This window comes from Watersipora subatra, chromosome 7 (assembly GCF_963576615.1).
Source record: "Watersipora subatra chromosome 7, tzWatSuba1.1, whole genome shotgun sequence".
Lineage (NCBI taxonomy): Eukaryota > Metazoa > Bryozoa > Gymnolaemata > Cheilostomatida > Watersiporidae > Watersipora > Watersipora subatra.
In genome coordinates this window covers 17,393,483-17,420,057 of record NC_088714.1, presented here as the reverse complement: position 1 = coordinate 17,420,057, position 26,575 = coordinate 17,393,483, and the positions used below count along the sequence as shown (strand labels likewise).

The 26,575-nt window shown below is 36.4% G+C and overlaps 3 protein-coding genes across 4 annotated transcripts in view; 1 reads left to right on the top strand and 2 right to left on the bottom strand.

Moving 5' to 3' along the window:
* Positions 1-272: 272 nt before the first annotated feature.
* On the bottom strand, positions 273-10,690 carry LOC137399524 (oxaloacetate tautomerase fahd2, mitochondrial-like). The gene is made up of 7 exons (XM_068085678.1): positions 10,334-10,690; positions 8,905-8,977; positions 7,451-7,588; positions 6,044-6,103; positions 2,424-2,585; positions 2,133-2,254; positions 273-806 (listed from the first exon to the last, which is right to left on the bottom strand). The coding sequence occupies exons 1-7, from the start codon at positions 10,585-10,587 to the stop codon at positions 656-658; spliced, it is 960 nt and encodes a 319-aa protein (XP_067941779.1). The 5' UTR covers positions 10,588-10,690; the 3' UTR covers positions 273-655.
* Positions 10,691-14,382: 3,692 nt separating this feature from the next.
* The window catches only part of LOC137399632 (protein SERAC1-like), a 45,827-nt gene continuing 33,634 nt past the window's right edge, over positions 14,383-26,575 (bottom strand). For both annotated transcript variants that reach the window (XM_068085813.1, XM_068085814.1), the window contains one exon: positions 14,383-14,787. In XM_068085813.1, coding sequence (XP_067941914.1) covers positions 14,660-14,787 — 128 coding nt within the window. In that variant the 3' untranslated portion in view covers positions 14,383-14,659. The remainder of the gene's footprint in view (positions 14,788-26,575) is intronic.
* LOC137399590 (uncharacterized) lies at positions 18,859-26,140 on the top strand. Its single transcript, XM_068085770.1, has 2 exons — positions 18,859-18,916; positions 25,182-26,140. The coding sequence occupies exons 1-2, from the start codon at positions 18,859-18,861 to the stop codon at positions 26,138-26,140; spliced, it is 1,017 nt and encodes a 338-aa protein (XP_067941871.1).

Sequence of the window (26,575 nt, the reverse complement as noted above, 5' to 3'; positions counted from 1 at the left end):
TTATGAAGTTGACTTCACAGCAAGGAAGGCTGAAAAGCCATTCTACAATTAGTTTATGTTGATAAACTCATAAGTTTTTGTGAACATAGGGGTGAGTTGCAAAGAATTCGGATGATGTTTGCTCTTTGGTAAGAGAAACTTTTCAATGTGTGAGGAGTTGTCCCATCTCTAAATTTACAGTTTATGCACCAGCTACATTTTGTTTGCATAGCAATTTATTATCTCGACCTTAGCCACCCATATATTTTCATGCAGAAGCGGAGAGCAATAGAAATGAAGCAGAACCCCTTTGTATTAGGTGACAGGAATAAGTGATACAAGATCTAGGTTCATCAATCAAAAGAGTACCAAGTCAAAGCTAGTCTATACTGGTATGTACATGTATATAAAACTGCAATAGGTCTTACACTTCATAAACTTTGTTTCCTTATCCCTTAGATAAAGTCATTAAAACTATCAACTTTGTCTACATACATATGTGTGGTGTTGATGGCTAAACTAGCAAAGGGTGTCTAAAATTTTGTATTTCCTCTGACAGCCCAATAATTCCAGAACATTCTATTTTCGATTAGTTATGTCTTCTCAAAAGGAAGTTCTATAGTCAGCATTTATCGTTGCTTAAATATGCTAGCATGTTTAAATATTGGAGTTTTTGTTATAGAAATCTGTTTACAACTTTTCCAACTCCCTCTATGGCCACCTCGACCACATCGCCAGATTTAACGAATAATGGAGGCTTTCTTCCAAATCCAACACCAGATGGGGTGCCTGTCAATATGATGTCACCAGGAAGCAGAGTGAAGATTCTACAAAATTACAACATATCTAAAATTTATCACACGGTTTACCTAGCTTCAGTATAGCACTGAGATTTGTCCTCTCCTATAATTGTTTTTCAAGAGCAGCTTAGAATAGTGCTAAATATGAAGAATGCATAGCCATTTATGCCCGTCTTATTTTTGTAACATAGTTAATCAAGCTATTATAGATTCTACATAAAAGAATTGCTCTTTATTTCTAGTGAGGTAAGTTACCTATCAATTTTGTTAGTAACTGATTATTTTAGTACTTTTGGCAAACATGTAAACTTTTGATGGTCCTTGATTGACTGTGACACCACCTCAGTTACAGCATTCTCTTGTCGTCATAAAAGCACATAAAGTTGGTTAGTAGAGAGCGTATAATTATATTTTATCATCTATGAATATCATAGGTAATCTCACGGATCATCGTCTGCTCAAGTACAATATGTCATGATCTTTTCTATTCCTTACCCTAAGATTTGGCAAACAAGACAGTTATTATATTCAAAACCCAATAAAGGAAAGATGAATCTGGGCATAGCTAGACTGAGCTACAAAAGTAAAACAAGTGTAACATCAAGTTGAGGGACTATAGATACACAGACGACAAAAGAAGCCGGAAAACATTGCTGCTTGGAGAATCAGTGGATAAAGGCTAAGCCATGAGACAGTTATTGTCGAAATGACCACCTCTTGATGGAGAGAGAGGCAGGGAGAGAGGCAGGGAAGGATGGAAGTAGTGAGGGAGGGAGGGAGGAAGGCAGGCAGGGAGGGAGGAAGGAAGGGAGGCAGGAGAGAGGGAGGGAGAGCGAGAGAGAGGCAGGGAAAGAGGGAGGCAGGGAAAGAGGGAGGGAAGGAGATAGGAAGGCAGGACGGGAGACAGAGAGGGAGGAGGCAGGGAGGGAGGAAGGCAGGGAGGGAGGCAGGAGAGAGGGAGGGAGAGAGAGAGAGGCAAGGAAAGAGGGAGGCAAGGAAAGAGGGAGGGAAGGAGATAGGAAGGCAGGACGGGAGACAGGGAGGGAAGAGGCAGGGAGAGAGAGTGGGAGGGAGGCAGGGAGAGAGGGGGAGGCAGGGAGGGAGGCAGAGAGAGAGGGAAGAGGAAGGGAGACATGGAGAGAGAGAGGGAAGGAGAGAGGGAGGAAAGGAGAGGGGAGGGAAGAGGAGAGGGAGGGAAGGAGAGAGGGGAGGAAGGCAGGGAGGCAGAGAGAGGGAGGAAGGAAGGGAGGCAGGAAGGAAGGGAAGAAGGAAGGCAAGAAGGGAGGCAGAGAGAGGGTGGAAGGGAGACAGGGAGGGAAGCTGTAACTACCCCTTGGTTTTCTATTCACTTACGATGAAGCATAAGCTATGAGGTTTGGCACATTGAATATCATTTCTTTGGTGTTGCTATTCTGCCTCACTTCGCCATTTACAGAAGTTGATAAAGGTATATTATCAACATCTAATATCTCATCCTAAAAGAATAAAACAAACTCACAGCCGTAGTAATAGTGAGTCGCAGTTGCACCCCTGTTTATAGCTATGTCATATTGATATAACTGAAATAACAAAGATTTCACATGTATATACACACTCAACTTTCATAGCAAAATTGTGTGCCATTGTAATGGCAGTGCTAGTCACCTTTGTTACAATGTCAAAAGAGAGAGGGCAGAAGTTGTCCAAAGCTTTGGCGGTTAAGAACTGGCCACCATTCCTTGGTTGTTCTTTGGAGCCAAGCATATCTCTTGCTGACACATCATTGGCTGCAGTATATCCTAGTACATAATCTAAGGCATCAGCTTCCTATAACAGGTATACTTATACAGTAACAGTAACCCTGATGGCAAAGAGACTGTTACACATACCTACTTTTTGTGAGTTTTTCATCAATAAAATCAACTGTTGTGGGAGGTTATATAAATACATTATTTGTTTTGATAGAAAACTGAGAGGAAATGTGTTAGCTATGAACGGTGTTGGAAGCGTAACTGCGAGTGCCATTTACATGGTCCTCCAACTTTCAAATTGGTTCTAACATGCCAGCAGTATTGTTCCTGTTTGAAGGCATTAGTATGCGGGGAGGGGTGTAGAGAGTAGGGAGGAGGGGTGCAGGGGGCGGATAATTCGGTGTAGAAACCTTTTCAAACACATCTATGAGTGTTGGTGGTGAATTCCATATGTTTTTACTGTTGGCCCGTTGCGTTGGCCCGTTGCGCTAGCCCATTGCGTTGGCTCGTTGCGTTGGCTCGTTGCGTTGGCTCGTTGCGTTGGCTTGTTGCGTTATATCTTGAAATTCAAATAAATCAGCGGGTTTCAGAGCCAGTTAATTAGAAGCCTTAGTACTGGAAACAGTTAATTTACAAGCCTTAGTACTGGAAACAGTGTTTACTACAGAACAATGTTGTTAAACAAGGGTTGTTAAAAGGAGACAATGGTCATTAAATTTAGTGTATGTATTTTTGATGTAATACCTTTTATTTGCTGTAAAGATACATGTTTCAACAAAGTTAATTTTGGCAATTGGAATACTTTTAATGGAAAGGTTAGGCAGCCACCAGCATTAATTACATGACTTTTATATTATATACTGTGTGCTATTTTACGCTATTGTGTTGTTCAGTTTATGTTTTACTAATTAATTAGTATTATGTAATATTTTTGCCTAGTTCATGTGAAGTCATGTTTTACAGACTTCACGGTAGTCTAAATAAAACAAAGACTAGCAGTGAAACTTATTCCTTCTTCAAACAACCCCAAGTAATTATAAGCGGGATGTAAAAGTCTCCACAGTCAGTGTTACTCATGTGACTAGACTAGACTAGACTAGACTAGACTAGACTAGACTGGTAAGTAAGGAAGCCAAGTAACTAGACTGTTAAGCCAATCGAAAAGGCAGCCAGTTATCATGTCCAAAACAATGATCAATATAGTGCTTCAATTCGGGATCCAAAGGAGACGAGGGTGAATGGTAGTAGAAACAAAAATAATAAAAATCAATACTTTTCTTAGATTTAAAACAAAAAATTATAAAAAAATTATCAGCAGGTATCATTGAAATTAACCTTGACATAAAATCCATGACACCTGATAGTAGTTGTCATGAAGAAGAGAGCAAAGATAGGGATGGAGGAGGAGAGGCTGAACATCACAAATAAATAATAAAATGTAAGAGATAAATACAGAAATAAAAAGTATAAAGAAGTGTTGGTAATTTAAAGTTTTCGCAAACGACACACCATCTGTCTCTTTATCACCTTCGTACTAAAGACTACACCTTTGTGTGACAGCCTTTAGCATAAAGGGTGAGTAGCATAGTGAGTGACGGTAAAATCTCTTTTTATTGATTACTACTCTATTTATTGTTTTTAAATACAATTTGACTTTTTTCCATGTAGCGGTTTAAATATGTTATATAATACTGTTGTTCTAATACAATATATAATATTATTTCAAGCTTTTATCAGTAAGTCTTTGAGTCGTGAAATGAACTAATTAAAATACGCCAGAATGAAAATGTTATGAGAATATGTGTTCCAACTTATCATGATGTTGACATACAGAGACCATCTCGGAACGGATAAACTTTATATGCCGAGGTTTGGATGAACTATATATTGGATTTTTGTCCGATAGTCAGATAGTGAAGAAAATTGGATTAGGCAAATAATAAAGATGTTCAAAAGGAAAATTTGTCTCAAAAATGCCAACAACCTAACATAAAAATGTGGCAGACATTTACTTTATGTGAGCGCGTTTTATGGACTACATTTCATTAGATTTCATGAGTGAGTTAAGATGAATATTAAAACTGCTGCTATCTCTTTGTTCCCATGGTTACAAGGTCAGCGCAGATATACAAGATCAAGACACTGCTTATGATGCGCAATTAAACAAGCAATAGAAAAACTAACCATGCTTTTTATTGTTATATAATCACTATTTATAAATAGTGATTATATAACAATAAAAAGCATGTCATTTTATTCTTATGGCAGGTCTATAGACCTGCCATAAGAATAAAAACGACCTGCTATACATGCTCTCAGAATAAATATTGCAAAGGTAAAGCAACGCCTGTTGAGTGAAAATGTGTGAAATCAGATTCGGCGGTGCAGATTCTCGATTCATTGGAGAGTGTTTTACAAAGTCCTAATCGCTATGTTTTCTATTGTGTGAATTTAGAATTGTGTGCGTACTGAGGTCCCGTGCATATAATACAAGTTCGTTGTTAAAAAAGATGAGGAATTCTATGCCAGAAATCCTAGCGGTGCAACGGTGTCTTGCTTAGCAGCTTGCTTTCAAAATATGAACAACGTAATGGGAAAAAATGTTAAAGAAAGAATACCATTCGCGGCATTTTCGTGCGCATCATTCTCAAGTGTCGTTACCATCTTTAGCAGGCATGAAACATTGGGTAAAAAATCCCGAGTAGCAAACTCGTTTGACTTGGAGGTTTTGCCGATTTGCAACCGCATCATGGAAACAGTGATAGTCAGAGACTGTATCAACGATCAGGTGAATAAGAAAATGCCTTGTAAGTCGCAGTTAATTTTTACTGTTCCGCGATTGGTTGATGGCTCGGCTACTTCAAGTCTTCTACATTGATGTGACTGCATCCTCGCAAATGGCTAGTCATTCGGCCCCTGACATTCATCAGTCGCAATTGTCGGGTGACCGGCCTTAACAGTCGACTCTTAAATGTACCCTATCATACTGAGTTCATAACCCCTCACTGAAGTTACATGAACTTCTCACACAAGCGCATGGGTTTAGCCTTTATAATCTCAACAAGCACGCTACTAAAGGCTGGTTCACACTATATCCCGTCTGTCAGCATTTTCCTTCTGGCATTCATCATCGATTATGTGAACCGTAAACCAATGGCATCGACGAAGCAACACGGACACGTCGGAAAAATATGCAGCTGTCACACTTTCCCGATATTTCGCCAAGCACCGACGACCGCCTTTCAAATGTGAACCATTTCGCCGATGGTAATTTGCAAATAGCATGATTTATTTCCATTTGTGATAGTCGCTGCCGGACTAGTAATTGATTCCAACACATGAAAACGAAGAGGTTTTTTTACAAAGTTTTCTTTTAAATGAGAACATTGCGTCACAGAGTATTTTTGAAGCAAACGCTGATGGGTTTGTGATAGTGTGAACATTGTTATCATCAATGATCACCGAAGTATTGTGGCATCAACCCCGAGATATGGCGGTATAGTGTGAACCAGCCTTAAAACAAGCAAGGCTTACCTTAACATTCTTGGCTTTCTTTCCAATGACAGCCACGAGTTCGCACTCCCAATCTATACACTGCAAGAAATAACCCTTTGGCTTTCAATTAGCGTGTAAATCCAGTCAATCCCACATTCATCATGCCGAGAAAATTAAGTCAGCTATAAAACCAGTTACTACCACATAATAGCAAAACTGTATGTTCAGTTGATGCGCATCAGCATCCACAGTTGCAGAGTGCAAACTTATTGTAACTTATTGCAAACTGATTGTCAAAGATAAACTGCAGAAACAATTGAGGGTGGATAGTGGATGCCACCCCTCCTTTTATTCTTCTAAAAATCAGGATTAGTAAGCTGATTTACTATTTTTGTACACAGAATACTCTACAAATCACAAAATATATTTAATACATTCTGTTTTCACAATAAGTGTATAATTACATTATTTAAATGTTGTTCCTGCGTGAGTTGGTATTTTGATGAGCTATTAGTGTATGTCTACAATTTAGACTTATCAGCTCACTGCTGTTATGGCCCTGGAACCCTACATACCAGAATCACAAACAACTTTAACATATACAAATGAACTAACATACTAATGATACTAATGCTAATGAGTCAGCTGTGGCTTTCATGTTTGTGAGGAGTCTCGTTAAAAGAGTGGAAACAACTCCAAATTTAAAAATATTTTCTTTGCTTAGCAATTAATCCTTTTTGTATCATCAATAAATTGAAAACCTGAGGGCTGAATTTTTTCTGAAAGAATCTTTCAACTCTTTCACTACAATATAAATTTTACCTCAGTTGATGTTATAAAAAAGTCGCAAATGTGTTACAGCATGAGCTCAGACACTTTTGTGGCCTTTTCCGCTACAGCCATGAGTAACATGTTAAACATGTTCTTAGTGAGACGAGTCATCACTATTACTGTAGCTTATGGTGTCATCATTGTTGCTAAAATATATAATCACTGTCATTAGTACTATAGCTCGATAGAAGTTCAGTGATCTACAAGTAGAGAAACCTCCGAAGCTGTAATGCGTCTGACATGTTTTGTTATTGCGAGGAAGAAATTTGTATGAAAAATTAAGTTTTTTTCAAGTAAAACTTAGGCCAGACTAAGCTGTAAACATGTTTTCTATTGGCTCAATGCAGGCAGATAATTGTTTCTTGTGGTTTAAGAACATACACAATACACTAAGTAATAAACTACTCACTAATCAGAAATGTTTTGTACTACAAAACATTTCTACTAAAGCTCACATCACGTGGCTCGTTGCAATACGCAAACATTGTGCCGAGTCGCACAACCTGTCCTGTGGTACACATTGAGTTAAAACTGATGGTATGACTAAAACAAGCAACAATGATTGAGTTTTAACATTTCTAGCAAAATCTTGGGGACACGTAGTCAAATACTAGCCTTGGTGACAGATGGTATAGGAATGTCTCCAGAGGTAGTTATGCAGCTAGAAAACTTGCTGAAGAGCACCGGTTCAGCAGGGAGGGGAAGACCTACTTCTTTGCAATGATCTCTGTAGTTGAGTCCTACACATAACACCTAAACAAACAACAATCTCTACAGTTTTGCACTACACAGTTTCTAAATAACGATAATTGTCGAATTCTAGCTTCGCAGACAATGCTAAATGAACGATTATCTCCATTCTTTCACTCAAGCAATAAAAAGCGAGGATTTTTATAGCCCAACCTCGCACCTTACCAGTACAGTCACACCTCGACATGCGAGCCTAATACACTCTGGGACTGAGCTCGCATGTCAATTTACTCCCGTCTCAAGGCACTATTTCCTATATAAAATCACTAATTACAAATTAATTCATTACCATACTATGAAAACACCACCTAAACAGGATATTACAGTGGGGAAACGTTTTTTTAATTGTTGTAATTCAGTACCTACAATACCTATTTTATTGTTATGATCTGCAATAAAATGTAACATCACTATGTACACTACTGTATGGAGTTTTACCTTCGAGACAGACATTATGAATAACTGCTGTTTGAGAGAGAGACTTTAGAGCAACGAGTTTGGTACATTAAAATTTTGTGACTCTACGTAATAGGAACTCTGAATTTAACTTCAATAAAATCATCTTACTAATCACACACTCAAAGATAAGTTTTAATATTTTACTAAACTTGCTTTAATTTGATCGAATTTCTTTAGTATTTGTTTTCGGTTAAGCAGTTTTGGTCTCCCGTTCGCCATAACTTTCAGCCAACTTGTCAAAAACACTTCTTAAACTGTTTTGAGGAGAAAGATCGAGCAATGCTGTTCTCGAAAGCGGCCTCGCATATTTGGCCATATAGTGTAGTGACCATTGAGAACCAACTTGTATGCTCGTATCTCAAAAATTACTCGTATCTCAAGGAAGAGACTTGTTAGAAAGTCAGCTCATATCTCGAGTTTCTCGCATGTTGGGGTACTCGTATGTAGAGGTATGACTTTGATGTTTATAACTACCGCTAGGCCACGATAACTTCTGACAGTAGAAAAAGCCTTATGGGATAGCACACAGTTATCATTATAGCCACTACTACTGCTTCAAGGTAGAAATATTTGAGTTGAACTTGTAAAGGTAGCTAGTAATGTTATTCTTTAAGTTTTTTGATATGTACACACTGCATGATACCTTGTTCAACTTATCCTTGACCTTTTCAAGGCCAGTAAGTTCAATTGTTTTTGCGAAATTCTGATTGACCTACAAAGACTTTTGAAAAATAGTTGATATTATTTTATATTATTTCACTGTAATAGCTTCATGTATGTAAAATTTATGGCAAGAGCAGTAAAAGGCAGTCGATGTTATTCTCAGTGCATAAAGAAGAGCGTCTCAGCGTCCTACATACCTTGTCAGGATTTGTTACTGGAGGGAGGAGGGTCACTTGACTCAATTCTATCTTGTCCCCAGATTGCAAGCACCTGCCGACACAGGTCATAAACTGTGCAATGAAGTTGAGCATTTTAGACTCTACTAAGATCAACATAAAAAACATGCCAGATTTTAAGGTATCTATTCAAGTTTAACAAAATAAGCTATTGTCCGACAACTACAAAGTGTAGTTGCAGGTCGCTATATATGAAGATTTAAAAATTCAGAACTCCACTTTTAAATTGTTTTAGTTGTAAAACCATATTCTCACTGCACAGTGCTTGTCAGCATAGCTGAAAAAATTTGATTTTTTTAATTTTTGATTTATTTTCATCAAAAATAGTAATTAAACAAAGGAAAAAGGAAGCAACAATACTGCGGTGGTTTAACCATATAAAGATGCTGTAGATAAATGGGTATGACAGATTAGTGTCCAACCAATCAAAATTCAGAATTTGCATTATCAAACAAATCAATGCAAAAGCAATCTAATATGACAATATGTTTCAATATTTAATGACAAAATTATATTTATAGATTTTTCTTTCTCACCTAAATTTTTATTGAAAAATATTATATAAGCAGGCTTGTCAGATACAACTTATGTTTATGTGTCTGAAAAATGCTGCATCAAAGCACACTATGTGTTTTAGATTCATCTGGAATTTTCTGCCATTGAAGGAACACTGTGCAGCTTTATAAGTACAGCGATGAAGAGTGCACAAGTAGATGCCTAGTAAGAGCATGTAGTTTTACCTAAAACATGAGTAGGCAACTCTTATCTAGTTTAAGGTTAGGCAGCCAGGACTTCAAAGACTTGACAAGTAAGATGACAGCGTGAAAACAAATTTTCAAATTTTTTTAAAAAATCAGTTTTTGACATGCTTGAAACTAAACTATGAAACTGAAGCTTCGGCAAAAATTCTTCTTTAAAATAATTGTATTTCAATCTGATTTGAGGTAGAACCAGAGACGAGAAAACTTGGCGGAGTGAAATCATACGGATTCCATGGCAGCTACCTCCAACCTTCCCAGAACTAGATATGCCAACTACACTGTATGCACCACATAAATCATTGTAAAACCCTGCATATAGACTTCATTGTAGCCAACACCAGCTCTTTCTAGGATAGAGTATACAGTTCCCATTGTAGCACCCATTAACTTATCTAAGAGCAATGTGAATAGAACTCTCTGTTCAACCTTTTCTAGAAATATGCCATGCAGACTTCAATGCAGTAAAGTCAATTCTTCCTAAACCTAAATACACTTACCTCACCATAAGTATTACCAACTCTTCCTAGAACCACAATTACACTGTAGGTACCACCCAACACTTCTATAAGCATGTACAGGGCAACATTTAGCAGCTTCAGTGTGAATCACCTCTCAGTCTATCCACTAACCTCGCTGCCTCAGCTAAGAGTCTTTCCTGACCGTGATTAGCCAGAGCGGTGCAGACATCAGTAGAGAAGGAAGGAGAAAGTTTCGCTATATGCTCTTTATCCACTCTCACACCTATGAATCTCTCCTCTGACTGCATAAACTGTAGAATCCGCATGCTGCTTCTTGCGCTGCTGCTCAAATTTCTGCAAAACAGCTCTAATCGCACACTCCCGACTGCAGCTTGTTTGACCAAGTGTGACAGAGATGACATCATCCAGGCTAGTGTATCAACGCTTATATAGTATCACTAACGGCGATGATAGTGTAGAGAAAGTGGAAAAAAATGATTGACAGTAGTTGACATGCGCTAGTAGCTAGTAGAATGTATGCGAGGTACTAATTAAACTTTGGCAGAGGTAGGCGAATGCAGTCTTTTAGTACAAAGAGATAGCCACAGCTCTATTGTTAACCCTCAATCATCTCAAACAACTTGCCCATGTTTTGAACAACTAACTGAAAATCTTTTGTTAAGCTGTTGCCATAGAAACGAGAGTGTAAGGCGCATCTAAGAAGTACATTACTATTTGTAGCATTAACAAGGTTTTGTGTCTTTATGAAGCTGCCTACATGTCAAACACAAAAATGCAGATTATTAAAAAAATTTAATGTAATACAGGAAACACCAAGCATTCTGCTGATAGATGCGCAACAGCTGTAGTCAGAATCACAGATCTCGTCGGCCACTCAATGTTATTTGAATAATGCACAGTTAATTGTATTATCAATATTGGTTGACAATTCCATGAAAATCTTATTATTCGAATAAATAGTTGTCATCAATAGTGGAGAAACATTTTTGTACATATTTGGAAAAGTAAGTTTATACAGACTGCTTGGTGATCAGATTGTGAACTCTACTAAAGAACGCATTAACCTTTATTCTCTGACTTCATTTTTTAGGAATAACTGTATTTGGATGGAGAAAATATTTTGTAATATATATAGTTAACAAACAGCCATTACAATATCAATTTAACTTATATTATCTATATAAAAGATAAAAGATAAGAAAGAAAAGATAAAAGAGGAGAAAAGAGGGGAGAGAGGAGAAAAGAGGGGAGAGAGGAGAAAAGAGGGGAGAGAGGAGAAAAGAGGGGAGAGAGGAGAAAAGAGGGGAGAGAGGAGAAAGAGAGAGGAGAAAAGAGAGGGGAGAAAAGAGGGGAGAGAGGAGATGAAAAAATGAGGAAAGAGGAAATGAGAGTGAGAGGGCAAGTGAGGGCGAGAGCACGAGAGAAAGAGAACGAAAGATACAGTCAAAGCATGACTTACGAAGTAACCTGCTCCACAATTTGCTTTCGATGTCAAAACAACCATATGTTGAAGCAAATATTCTTAAAGCAATTCGCTCTACTTCATTAAATTAATTCAGCAGAAAGAGAGATACTTATAGTGATTATATGTAGAGCTTTAAAACTAACTTATTATATAAAACTATATAAAAATAGAATAAAAAGCTACATCATATATAAAAACCTAAACTAATACAGTAATGAATTGAAAGAAGTTTTTCTTGCCAGTTCACTGGTACCATAGGCATAGCATTGATGACACAGGAGACTTTGATAGGGAAAGATGGTGTTAAAGCTACAAAGCTAGTCCAATATAAAACTTTAAATTAACATATTTATATTTTATTTTTATACGCCATCCTTGTTAGTTTTATTTCAACTTATTCACAGCCCATCTTTGACTTTCGCTGGTTATAGGCTTGTTGCACCATTTTCACTTAGTTACAATCGATACAAAAAATCCAACATCGTTGTGTGTGTCTGTTAGTCTGCATTCAGGATTTGATGTGAAGATGTTTGTTCCTGATTGTCTCTTACTTGTACTTATTCTCGGAAAATTATTGCTTTCGTATTCTCACCATTACTACAATTTGCCTTCTTGATACCCATGAATTCAAAAGCGGAAAGTCAGAAATGAGCCCCGGTTTAATGCCATTTAAGCAACAGAGAGCCAAACTACATGTATGTGAGGATAACTACATGCGTATGCAGTGGTCAGCAATATTTTAAGGAAAATCGGAAAGGACTTGTTAGAAATTAATTTGTGGCTCTCAACAAATTTTGCTCAAAAGGTACATCATCATTTGAAAAACTAGCATATAGAGAGAATTGTAAGCCAATGTTTCACTGTATGCTAGCATAGTTCTTGGCATTCAAAGGAACACAGATGCATAAAGTTTTGTGGTAATTTTTGTTCATGAGTTGTAACATACTTGTTCACTTAGACCAGGGGTCAGCAACCCGCAGCTTCTGTGCCGCATGCGGCTCTTCTATCCCCTCGCTGCTGCTCCTTCTGACATTAAATTTTCTTCCTTTTTTTCCTCTTTCCTTTTTTTAACAGATGCCAAGAAATTCATAAAAATATAGAAGTTTTATCACTAGACTTTGTAATATAATTAAAAAAATTGTAATTATGATGATAAATCCAACATTGTCGCTCGTTATGCGTCATTATTTATGCGCTGATAAAACCACCAAAGTTACACCAGCCGGCATGACACTTGATTTTTTTACCCCAGGTAGGCAAACTATGGCGAAAACTAAGAAAAAAAAGTGACAGAGGAAAATAGAACATTTAATCCTACGTAGGCTGATTCGTTTACTTTCACTGCAGATGAGACTGGTTCACTAGTAATGAAGAAATGTACGCTTACTCACCGTACACGGCAAATGACAGCACACAGAAGAAACGTAGCACATTTGCTGCAGTTAGAGTTTAAGTTGGGCGTTTTGTTAAAAGAAGGACTGAATTAAGCATGAAGTTGCAATTTTTCATGAAATTAACCTTAAAAACAACATAATATACTTATTAGTCTGACTTAGACTATAGTTCTAGGCAGTGTTTCAGTAATCTTAGTTTGGTACTTAGAGGTACCACAAAACAGTCTGCATTTATTGATAATGGAACTAAGAGTATCTTACTACCCTCACATCTGCAACATAATTTTCACTGAGTATTTTCATTGAACTTGATTGAAATTGATGAAACGCAAATGATGCAAATTAATGCCTTTTGGTTTTTGATTAGTAGCTTAGCCTCAGCAAATCTGCAATTTAATTTACCACCATGTTTATTCAGTGTCTTTTAAAAAGTTCTCTCTCTTACAAAATTTGGCATCAATTCCTTCTAAATTTCTATAAAGGTACGTGTATTTATCTTTTTTGCTATTTTGATTTTTTTTATTATATGCGTCACAGTTATTTTTAGATCTCAAGTGAAGGACGCAGAGACTGTTTCTCAGATTTCGCTTTGTCTTTCTTAATGCACCACACTGTCAATTCATTAAGTCCGTAATGGCAACCCACAGAAGCATACTAACATCGTTCCTCAAGCATGTTCAACAGTTTCATTTGTTTCACTGACGGTAAGCATATTCTACATTTTTAGTTCACCTAATGACTTGTGAAGGCCCTGGTCATTTCAGTGCCATTTTTAAGGGTGTCAAAAGGCATCACAAGCACTAAAAATAGGTCCAAAAAGCCCAATGAAGTAGCGATGTACTGCAGTGAAGGGAAACAAAGACTGAACTATGGGCTTTTTCGCTGTGACAGAACACATACATGTGATGGTTAGGCGAAGCATCCTAGCCAATCAATTCTTCATTTCTTGACGAGTATTTCTGAAAAATCCACAGATAACTGAAACTGCAGCAGTGTACGGGACCGCTGTATGTACCAGAAAGAGAAGTTATTGGCAACGTCTCTACAAATCAGGATGTGAAATACTTGTACGTATCATTGACCAATTACATGTTTCATTCTGAACGTAGCTATTATGCAGTTTTGAATTGGATAGAAATTAGATGGAGTGCCAAGTTGTAAAAGCCTCTATATTTAGAAACTACTGTATTTGCTCTGCATGAACAAGATAGTGAGTGTAGAGATTATATAATTCCTATATTATAAGTCTTCCATGACCCTGCAAGCCTAGAAGGGTAAAAGGTGGGAATGTTTACAAATATCTATGTATGTGCATTGAGACCTGTGCATAACTAGAGGAATGATTTCTTGCTTTATTTATTGAGTAGTATTTTAATGAAAAAATAACTTTATATAAACAAATATATTATTCATTCATCCAACCTTATTGCATGGATGAAGTTAGTAATGTTGAATTGAAAAAAATTCCAGAGATTTGTTTGCATATGGCACATAAAGGCATTATGGCAGTCCAAAAATAGCTTCAAAAATATCTTGCTAGGAGTAGATTACCTAATAGAGGAAACAACTCCAGCATATAATTTGTGCTCTGCACAAGTAAAGTATGTAAAATTGAAATCAGTGATGCACAAGATTACTGAGGAGGTCAACTAAGGCGGTAAACAGCCTGCTGCCTCTATGCTCGGGCTTGCAAATGGTGATATGATTGTCATCCGGCAGCAAAACATTTTCTCCGACATCAAGCTCTGCAATGAACCCAAAAAACAAAAGCTGACTAATAAGGAAGGTCATGACTTACCACACAGACAGTCCTGCCCTAGGCAACAAGCGAAACATGGGTCAAACCACGTTGGTCAATTAGCCATATCTCACATAGCACTAGCCACTAATAAGTTTTAAGCTAGCAGTATCAAATAATTGTTATTGTTATTGTAAATATACACTACGACTTGGCTGGTTTTCCACGTAATAACATAGCCTAAGTATCTTTACTATATTCTGAGGAAGTCAATAGAGCAGGCCCTTGGCTACAATATATTCAGATGCTCACATAAGCAGGCCAAACGCAGTGGCATCCACTTGTGCCCACATAGACCTCTAAAATTAACAATGCATGACCAACAAGTAGTTAGAAATACCATGTTAGCGTAGAGGTTTAGTAAAAACCTAGCATAAGTGAAAGGCACATGAAGGCAGGAAGATAAGTGAACCCACAAACCTGAGAAACACAAAAAATATCTTATTGATTTATTAAACATTTGGTGAACATATAATATCACCAAGGTTTAATCCCTTTCCTCCTGTAAGCTAATCGTGCAATAGACTTACAATCAATCCACAGCCTGATGAAGATTGGCCGCCATTTAATATTTTATTTGTACTAAACTTTTTAAAACTACATTTGTTATAACGGACAGATTAACTATATTACGGTCAGTGATCAGATATCGTAATCAATTGTTACGTAAATGTACTGAAATAAAGGTATATTGACTTATGGCTTTAGTAACCATGACAGCATCGAACACCGCACAAGAATCAATGTCTGGTTTGTTTTGCGTATCTATGAGATCAATGCTTGATAGAGCTTATGACAGCTTACCATTGTAAGGATAAACAATTGTGGAATGTATTGTATGATCTGGTCAACAACTAGAACTTTTCTACCACATCTGCCTTGCATTTACGTTTTAAAGGATGGCCGGGACAAAGTATATGCACTTTGAGAAAATGTTTACTGGCGAAATGTTGCATTTTAATCAGGCATAATCTTTCCTTGAATAACCTAGAGCGGTTGGAATGCTTACGCAATATTATCAGTGTAACTTGGTTGCAAAGTATCCCATCGACTTAGTAGAACATTTTGCACAGATTGCTTCATTGATTTCTTACATAACAGATTTTGTACAATTCCGTTTAAGATGACCTCATACTGGTCATGAGAACAAATGTTACCAGTAATATTATTATTAGGTAAGTAGCTATCCAACCTAATTGTTTAGATGTGCTACTTATACTACTGCTGTCTGTCATTGTGAGCATCATAGTATCCTTAGGGCAACTGCAGTTTGACAACTACTACTTGATTCTGACTGTTTTATCACACACATTGACAGTGACAAATGAAAACCCAGTATTTCAACTGCTGTGAGAAAATAAAAACTTCATTTTTTCACCCATGTATAGGTTTACATGTATGCATGTGTATGACTTCTTATTGGCATTAGTGAGCAACAACAAAATGTTTTTTTTTCGTTACATACCAAAACAAAAATGAGAAGACGGAAATCAGGAATTATTGAGTGAGTTGAACAGAAGTGTTTTAAAAGTTGGTAATCTAATAGTATTGTAGATGTGTTGGGATAGTGAATTGTCAGTTGTTGTAACAGAACATTCATAAATTTAAACATACAGTGGTGGATGTAGCGTGTTGGTGTCACGGAATAGAAAATGTTTGTCATAAAGTACAATACAAGACCTGAAGTATTGTATAGACAGAAGTATGTAGTACCTATAGCAGTATTTGAATGCATAAAAACAGATCAAAGAAGACAAATTGAAATGCAGTGTTGACATCAACCAACCAATGAGCAAGATTATGGAATGATGCTTATATAATGTGCGCATCGCACCTGTTTTTAATAAAAACTGTTTATTAATTAACAGACTTTCTAAACTTACACAAAACAGACTCTGATTAAATTGATAATTTGTTTGAAACTTTTAATGTTATGCTTCATTCAAACCAGGATTCCCTCTTAGTACCATGACTATAGCAGTAGCAAAATTGATTGAACCTTTTGCATAATTTCTAAAAAGAATTACGCTTTCAACTGTGTTTTAAAGAGGCGTTTGTCACACGAGAAATAATAAAATTTATAAAACAAGGATCCAAAATGGCACTAAATGTAGATAACTATCTAGAAACTGTCAGATTTTAAGCATCAACCTCTACTAATTGGCCAAAGACAACCGACACTGTAGTAATAATTCCAACAGCATGCACTATTCATCAAATAGGCAATCTGTTAAACTAGTAATTAAAGGGAATTGAAGAATTCGCGTGACATATAAGAACCGCATTTTGCACAAACGGATTAGCCTAAACAAAATGGATATGAAATCAATACATGTTTTCAATGCTACTTGGGTAATACGATGTTACTGGCAGTAACCAGGGAGTTGAGTGAGGCTAGAAATAATATGATGGTAATAGCTGTGACAAACTACTTGTGTCATTACCGTACCTCTGCCAATTGCTGTTAGCATCGGAATCGAGTCTGTAGCCTAAAAACTCTCCCTTTACATAGACAGGTTGTATTGCATAATATTTATTCTGAACTATTATATTTAAGTTTAAAAAATAAAACAATATGATTGAATTGTTATTGAAAATATCCATTTTCAATAGCTAACAGCTAAGACAGTGAGGGTGATAAAATTTTAAGTCCAAGCGAGTTCGTATGATTCAAATGCTAAAACAAAATCTTGTCTTTTCACATTTTAATTCTGGAATATTTCGAGTTGTTTGCGTGATTTGAGAGTAAAGCCATTTTTCCAATGATTCAGTCATCAGAATAAAGATACTGCTGACCCTTCTTGATCTTTCTGAATCCTCTAAAATATTCTACAATAAACTTTAGTTTGCCATCCAAACCCTCAGCAGAAAGACTTACAATTTCAGTTGTTTTCTATCTTTACTTAGTTTCAGCTTCTCTAAGGATTCAGCAGTAGAAAATGACCTATTGATCACAAAATTTATTCTGCTGAAAATCTCTGAGTTTAGATAAAAAAGTGTTGACAGCTCTCAAGTAAAGTCAGCGGGGTCATAACCAACTTGGTCTGAAATATTTTACTGAATGTAATAAGGGTAGGCTTTTAAGGCAGCCATTTAGAATATCTGTTTGATCAAAATCTATGTAGAATATAAAGCAGCATGTAATGTTCCACAGTTAAAACACACATTAGAACCTAGAAATTATAGGCACAATGAGTTATATACATTCATCTATAAATGGAAATAACTTTGTGTCCTTCATACTGGCGATGCAGCAGTGATATGAATTACAATAGAGAAAACAGAACTACGGAATAAAGAGAAAGGCACATAACTTCTTATTTATTCTACCCCTTTGATATCAAACGCTGTTGACAAACATCGAAATCATTGCGAATAAATATTGAAACAAAGAATCATATCTTAGAGCCGGAAAGGCTCAGATGGTTAGAGAGTCAGATGAGGAGACACTTGGAGTGGGTGTATTATCATTGTCTACTACGGCGCTAGACATGTATTGATTCTGTATATCCTAGGGCTGGCAGGGAAGGACAGCGGCGGTAAGAGAGGGTGAGAGGAGTTGATCAGTTGAAGCGAAAAGCTCATTACGTGATACGCTACAGAAAGACGAGACTCCCAATAATCATTAATCAAAGACAATACCTCGAGACGTCAATTCATCGCGTGAATTATTTTTATAAAAACACTTCTTCATTTATACCGAGGCCTAGCAATCTTATCTATTATTTTGCTGCCTCGCTCCGCCAAAAGGTTCGCAGTTTGTTATCAAGACGTTTGCCGATAATATTAATACTGCATTGAGTACTCTTACCCATGGTAATGACAACACGAGACCATTAGCTATATCAATAGCATAAAATAGACCCGTCAATTGATCTGTAGCTATATATACCGAAGCTTTTCAAGAGGAACAGACCTTAGTAATAGGCAGCCCCGCAGGAGTCATTGGACTGCAGGCGTCTATAGGTATACACACTTACTACACACTTGCTACCTACTCTAGCGGCAGAAACGCATGATGAATAGAGACGGAGCAGTGCAACAAGAAACTGGTGACAGCGAAAAGGCTGGTGAAGGTAGGTAGAGACATGTGAGAGCCATCTTTGTACATCCCACGTTTTGGGCAGTCTTTTCACATAGAGGACCAAGTGGATGCGTGTAGAGAAATGCTAGCATAGCCTCTAAATCTAAAGGTCATCATCAATCTAACTGAAACAAGTAAAAACGCTGGTCTCTAGTAAAACATGGAGAAAAGTAAAACAGGCTCCAAGGCTGCGCATGGTACATAGTATTAGTACCCCAGGCTACTGGTTGAGGCAGCTGGTATGATTATCTTCCAATAACATCACACCTATTTCACATACCTCACATGTTACACTTACAGTAATATATCAAAAACGTAATTTATCATTTTGTATCTTTGACAGTATTCTCAGTCGCCTTTTGGTCTTGCTATGAAAAAATTACCATGTAGATGATGTAACCTCTAACAATTTGCCTTCAATTGCCTCCCCAAACAGATGCGTGCTAAATTGCTAAATGCAAATCACATTGTTTTTATTCTTTTGATGAACGCTTGCTTAAAAGTGTTTTCAATACTGATCTAACAAAAATGAGTCAGCATGTTTGTTTTGCTTAAAAGGCACCAGGATTGATGCTTGTTGCTTTACGCAACATACACGGTGTTAGTCTTAAACTCAACAGTTAGGCTTCCTACCTTCAGCCTACATGCACTATTACCGGAATGGAATATCTTATGATTTTTTCCTAACATCTGCAAATTCTCAAACTTGAATTTAAAAACTGGCTGTAATAAATGAATTTGAACATAAACTAACTATGACTTCATTTAATATCTAAAAAACATGGTACAAAGTGCTATGAACCCACTACACTGCCGCAATAACAGAACTATCTCCATTGAAACATATGTATAGTTTTGGTACATCCTGTTTTTGGAGTGAATGACAGACTAGTGGGTTTACAATAGTGTAAAACTCATAGCAATACAAACTGACAAAACCATAAAATTGTGGGTTGATATGCATTACCTTCGCATTTTATTACTGGTGCGATGATAAACATTAGACGCTATATAATTTACTCACAAGGAACGATGTCAACTTGCCTGAATTATTCAGGAGTTGAATCACCGTAAAACCTTCAATTGAACAGCATGGCGCTCGATTTTTTAACCTTTCCTTAGGGTGGCGCTTTATTAGAGGTGACGTTCAAATAAAGGCTGGCGTTGTATTTTTCAAACACCTTGTCTGAATACTGAGAAGATAAATTTGACCCTTTCAAGGGCAAATCGAATGTCGCCGATATTTTGAGCTCTCCTTCAAGCAGAACAACATTAACCCTTTTTGGAGGCAAGAAATTTTCTAACTTATTGTTGTAGATCTCTAAATAAATATGCATGAGGAAGCTGATACATGTTTTCACCAGCTGATATCTATTGCTTGCAGTTAACCTACAATGATCTTATAGGCTGTGTAATTTGTTGGAGCTTATAAGTTTTTTATTTCAAATCGAATTGAAGGCATATTTTTATTTTATAACTACATTTAACAAGGTTGCATAAAAGCTTATTGCACTCATTGATATGTTTGCTACAGCTTGCAATAAAAACTGGCTTTTTATGTGCAATAGAAGAGAAGTTATGATCGTCACTCCATTGTAAGCCGAGTTCAGATTACTGCAATCATGCTATCAAATAATATAGTATAAATAGGCAAATTTATAAGTTATAAAATAATAATCTATCAAATGCTACAAATATATATTCAAGAACAAGTGAGATAAACAAACCATATTTATAATACATTCAGAAACAAAATTTAACACTTAAAACAAAAATATTACATCGTTTGCTTGACCAGCTGGGTTCTGATTGTTGCTTTCGTTTAAAACTACAATATTTCATATTCTTCTGGCTGCTAAATACCTTCCACAGTGTCTTCTGACCTCAAATCCTCTTCTGCACAGGTAAGCTAGTGGATATTAGCGTCTACAATTTTTAGCAAAGCAAAACTTTTACGCAATGCACTTTGGAATATACACTTCTCGCGCAAATAAAGAGACATAGCGTGTAATCAAAATAGCCTCAAGATTTTAGCCTCAAAATGCGCTGTAGCACAGATTCCATCGTGAATGCGAAAACCTTTTTTACATACATCGAAGTACCAAAACCGCGCTAAACAAGGAACTACTATTAGCCTGATACAGTTACTAATTATTTCTATTGTGTTGCATTCAAAGTTTTAATGAACAAGCTGTAAAGACTTGGAATCAGAAAACGGACTTTAATACGAACAGAAACAACGAACGAATTGATTATTATTCATGTAATCGAGTAATTATTAACACAGTTTCGTGGACACCTTTTTACTGATCATTTGCTATTATGGGTTCGTAAAGATTAAGAATGTCAAATAGTGGTGGTCAAAACGAGGTGTTGTTCAATTAAAAGGTGGCGCTCTAGTTTTAAACCCTTCTTCCATAGTGGCACTCAAACTGAGATATTGTTCAAAATAAAGGTGGCGGTCAAAAACAGCTTTTACGGTAAGAGCACCAATAGATTAGTACGGTGTGAATTAATGTCTTCTGTCACACCCGTTGCTAGGTCCTACTAGTGTTACTTTATTTATAAACTGCGCATTCAAGTTTGTATTCAAGTATTATTCAAGTGTGTGTAGAGTCCTCAAAGAGCTCTTTTCAATTTCGAGCTTCTGTGTTGACAGTATGGCAAACAAATCCTACACCTAACTTTGTAGACACGTTTATATAATTCCTCCATTCTCTCCACTCTTCTCTAGCTTTCGTGCAGGCTTTAAGCATTATTAAAACATAATGGTTCATCTGTAAGATGATTTTTACTAAATATTTTAATTGCACTCGATATGAATTAGATTAGAATTGATCCAGCTTGTTTACGTACAGATTATTAGCTGAGCCTCAGCAAATCTGCAATTTATTTTAGCACTTTCAGTTCCACATATTTCTAAATTTTTTCAAAGCGTTTGCCCTTTCTTGCTTTTTCCATTGTCCAGGAATTGGTACATGAGAAATCTATATACAATCACCTCAACTTCATATTTCAATCATACCATGTAAAATTTGAGTATAGTTTTGACTATGCGCTGAAAGTAATTTTCCAGTTTTGATGTAGAAAGTTTCTCAAAACATTACAAATTCATAATATAAAATGACGAAGTAAATACTAAAAATAAAATGTAAAAATATATAAACTTTTCCAGTTTCACCTAATCTAAATTAGAGTAAGTTACATTGGCTAATCTCTACCACAACATCTACCCTTGAACTAAGCATTACCAAGCCTACATTCTTATTTGTGTGTTTCTAAGGTAAAATAATATACTTTTATTGATTAATGTTTTTATTTAATTTACTTAACATATAATTGAGTTTATTCTTTTAGTTTTAAGATAGCTTTATAGGAACGTATTTGTTTTAATCAATTACTTGCAACATAGGCTTTGGTCTTTGGAACGAATTAAATAAAATACTATGAATTCTTTGAGAATTATCAGTTCCAACATATGGTGGTTTCAACATATGAAGCAGATTTCGGAATGGATTAACTATGTATGTAGTGGTAGGGCTGTATATGACAGTTGACAATAAACCAGTAAAAATATAATACAGTTTTTAAATCCATGTATGGTGTTTTGAATCCACTTTTATGTTTTCCCGTTGAATCATTCATAATAATATTTCCAGATATAGGATGTTTGACAGGTTGATTAACCTGGAGAAATGACAATGCCCATATTAGGACATGATCATTAAACCAAAGTACTACTCAGAGATAGTAGACAGTTTTATTAATTACAGGCCCTCACTGACAAAAATCTACATGTATGCAAATATGAGTTGGCTGAATGATCTGCCTCTTACAAAACTACAGACTTGGAGTGAAGAGATTTAGCTTGGGGGAAAAATTGAATTTTATTATCGAATAATAAAATAAAAAAATGTCTTCAAATTTAGAATGAAATAAAAATTGAAAGCTCTAACAAATTGCAAAGAACAGGCTATAATATTACCGCAGATTAATGGCAAGCAATAGATATTAACTGGTAAGATATATTTTTCAGTTTCTCAATGCATATTTATTAAGAGATCTTTGACAATTTGGAGGTAAGTTAGCAGATTTATTGCATCCAAAAGGTTTAATATCACACTACCGGAGATTTAGGACAAAATATAGGTCACATTCGCTTCGCTTGTAAAAGGGCTAAATTGATCCTCCCAAAATTCTGACAAGCCATTTCAAAAATACAATGCCAACCTCTATTTGAAAGTCACCTCCAATTGACCGCTACTATAGAGGAAGGGTTGAAAAATGGAGCGCCATGGCGTTCAATTAGAGGTTTAACGGTAGCTTGGAGAAAACTTGAATTTTAGTTCCTCACGATTAAAGGGTTTATACGAGTTGTTGTATCAAGTTCTCACTTTACTACTGCCACCTATCAGCTGGTCCATTGGCTATCTGTAGTTCATTGAGATAGCCAGACCCACGACCAATATACATGTATAAGTAAATACTGTTGTGAGCATAACCTCAGCACTGGTACACTTAGTACATTGAAGTGCCCAAGGCAATTATTTAGAAGAGGTCTAAATATTACGGCCAGTGATCTACAAGTAAGTGTAACCTAGGGCTTACCTACAGAAAAAACTTTCTAGCATGTTTCAACATTCTGTGATAGCTATAATCTTGGTTAGTTTGACTTGTTTAGTTATGGCATAGAAGTAGTTTTGAAGAATTAAAAAGTTGCTTTACAAAAATATAATCGGAACAACAATTACGTACAATAATTGGAAAATCATTGTAAGAACTTTTCACACTTATAAATTGATGTTGATGCCAGACTCAAATTTTTCTTTTGGCATTTCAAAATAATACTCTATATTTGAGTGTATTATAGACACTACATGAATTCCCGGTGTTGCATGGGTAATAAAAACAGCTTATAAACAGTGGCAGGTACTGTAGTTGCCATTGGCTAATTTGAGTAAGCTAGTATCCATATTGCTAAATTTACTAATAAGAGCGTGAGAGCAAGCTTTAGTGACGTTGCGCGTAACACAGCACTGTTATGCATATTTTAACCCAGATAATGACTATCCACCAAATGAATCCATTGTATCCATCTAGCTTAATGAGTTACCGTAGCTTGTATCTTGTAAATGAGACTAAATACTCTGCAATGCAGATTTTTTATTGCCAGATTTTAATCGCTATAACTGGAAACAGGGATGAAAACAAAAAGACACACAAACACTGAGATTTATATACATAGACTACCAACCAATCATTTCCTTCACCCAGCTTTCTAAATTTAATTATTATGAAAACCATGTTTAGTTATTAAAGTGTGGCTATGTATGATCAAGACACAAGCTCCATTATTAGATTACAGCATCAGTATTATAATCACCTGTCACCAAATGTCATTGACCAACAAACCTTAATCTAAGATTCAGGGCTTTGGCACGTGCGATAATTTAACCAATTAACTATCTATTAAACTAACAAGGAATACCTTAAACAGAGCAACACACCGACGGTGGTTGTACTTGCAAAAATGACTAGGGTATTGACTACTTTGTTACGAGATGTAATCATTTACGAGACTTGTTCAATAGTGTTAAACAGAATAGAATTCTGGTGACCTTCCACTATACCAAGCCTCCCATTTCCCATTAGATGATGGTTACTGTGTTTTGCACTGTGAGGATAATTTGCAGAGGTAACCACAGTGTTAAATGCACGGTGTTGAATGCATCGTACGATTTGCAGTGCATTCAAGATTGCACTGTGAAACATTTTGACAAATTTCAAAAACTGATATTTTGTATCATTGTTTAATAAACATGCTTCAGAATATGGGTTGTCTAGCAATTTTAGCCAAAATTTAATCTGGTGCTTTCAGTAGGCTGTTACGGGTACAAATAAGTGGAGGATCATATGAGTCTCGACTTGTTTTGACTTTTATTCGAGAACGTAAAATATATGCATAGACAATATTTTGAAGAGACGTATGTAATATATTCTATACATACGAATGCGTAAACACGTATTACAATTTACAAAGATCAAAGATGCAAAATTTTGCTTAGTTTCAAATACAGAACAGCCTGGTTTTTTCAATTACTTACGAGCATTTCAGCGTAGCACTGTAGAAAAAGCAAATAAAAAGAGACACATCCATTTAGTTTTACCTACAATAAATCACACGAAAACAAACTTGCTGCTTAGTAAAGGTTGTCTTCTCTCAGACACTATTTAAAGAAAATGCTTCAATTATCCAGGTTCAGGAGGCCGGTCCAACGTCGCCCAGATATACGTTAGAAGTGAGGATGAAACCTCGGAGATCGAAGAGCAAACCCCAGCTGACTCAACAGACAGCAATCACAACAGCTTAAGCAAACGGTTCTCTATTCCAAAAGAGCTGGAAGACGCGATGAACGAGCATAAAGACGAGGAAATGACAGAAGTTTCTTCAGAGTTTAACTATGAGAGCGTGTCACATTATTACATGGCACAGTTGGCCAAAGACATCTGTAGCTGCAGTAAAGTTCCCAGCTTGCTTCTAGAGATCATTGCCTCAGCGCTAAGTATAACCAACATAGTCATGGCTTTCATAGCATTTTATGACATATCCTATGAAACGACGAACGTGAGATATAGAGAATATGCCAAAAATGATTTGGTCAGATTCCACGGTGGAGAGCTGACGGCCGAAAACATACAAAACTTACATATCTATAAGGAGGCAGTGTTTGTAAACTGGAGAAACTTTGTCCACCTTGGGTTAAGCTTAATAGTCCTCGAGTTCCTGGCGCCAGCTCTGCGAATAGCGGTTGTCACGAACCGTACACCAAAAAAAATCAACACCCTGCATTCACTTGTACAAATCAGTCTTCTCACAGCGCTAGTTTTGGAGGATGGCGCTGTCTCCTTGTGCAAAAACATGCTTTTCACCGAGGAATGCGGTATTCGAAGAGCGATGATGTCGCAAACCAGTCAGATCTCTGCTGCTTTATCTTTAGTAAATTCTATAGTTAAATCAGTGCTATTTATATGGAGATCAAGTTACAGAAACCAGCGACAAGTCCGAGACGAGATGGAGGCCTACACCGAAATCATAATTTTAGAAGAATATCAGTGGTATCACTGCATCATACCAATACTAGCACACTTTTCAGTGGTCATTATAACCATTTGGTCACTGGTTAACGCGACCAATGAGAAATTGATCTGCATGTAGCTAAGGTTCAAAATTTTAGTTTAATGCAATGCCATCCGCTCCAGAACTCGACATGACAAACAGCCTTCCAACTAAAAATGAGACATCAATCGTGCGCTTTTTAATGAAAACTACTGGAGAGTTGATAGACGAATTATCTGACACTGATCTCATAATATTATCCAACACTACGTATATCACCCAAGAGACAAACATCTAATTCTACCACCGATGTTTCACAAAGGAAATACAATAGAGATTTTACATATATATTTTTTTTTTATTTTTCCATCTATTTAAGAATCATCTGTTGTCTGATTCTTGTTCTATCTTTGATACGCAAATCTGGTATGATACGACTTTTCACAAAATGTTGAAATTTTTCACCCTAGCTAAAGAGAATTATACAAATGAATTAGTTTATAAAGACATACAATCATCTCATAATGTTTACTT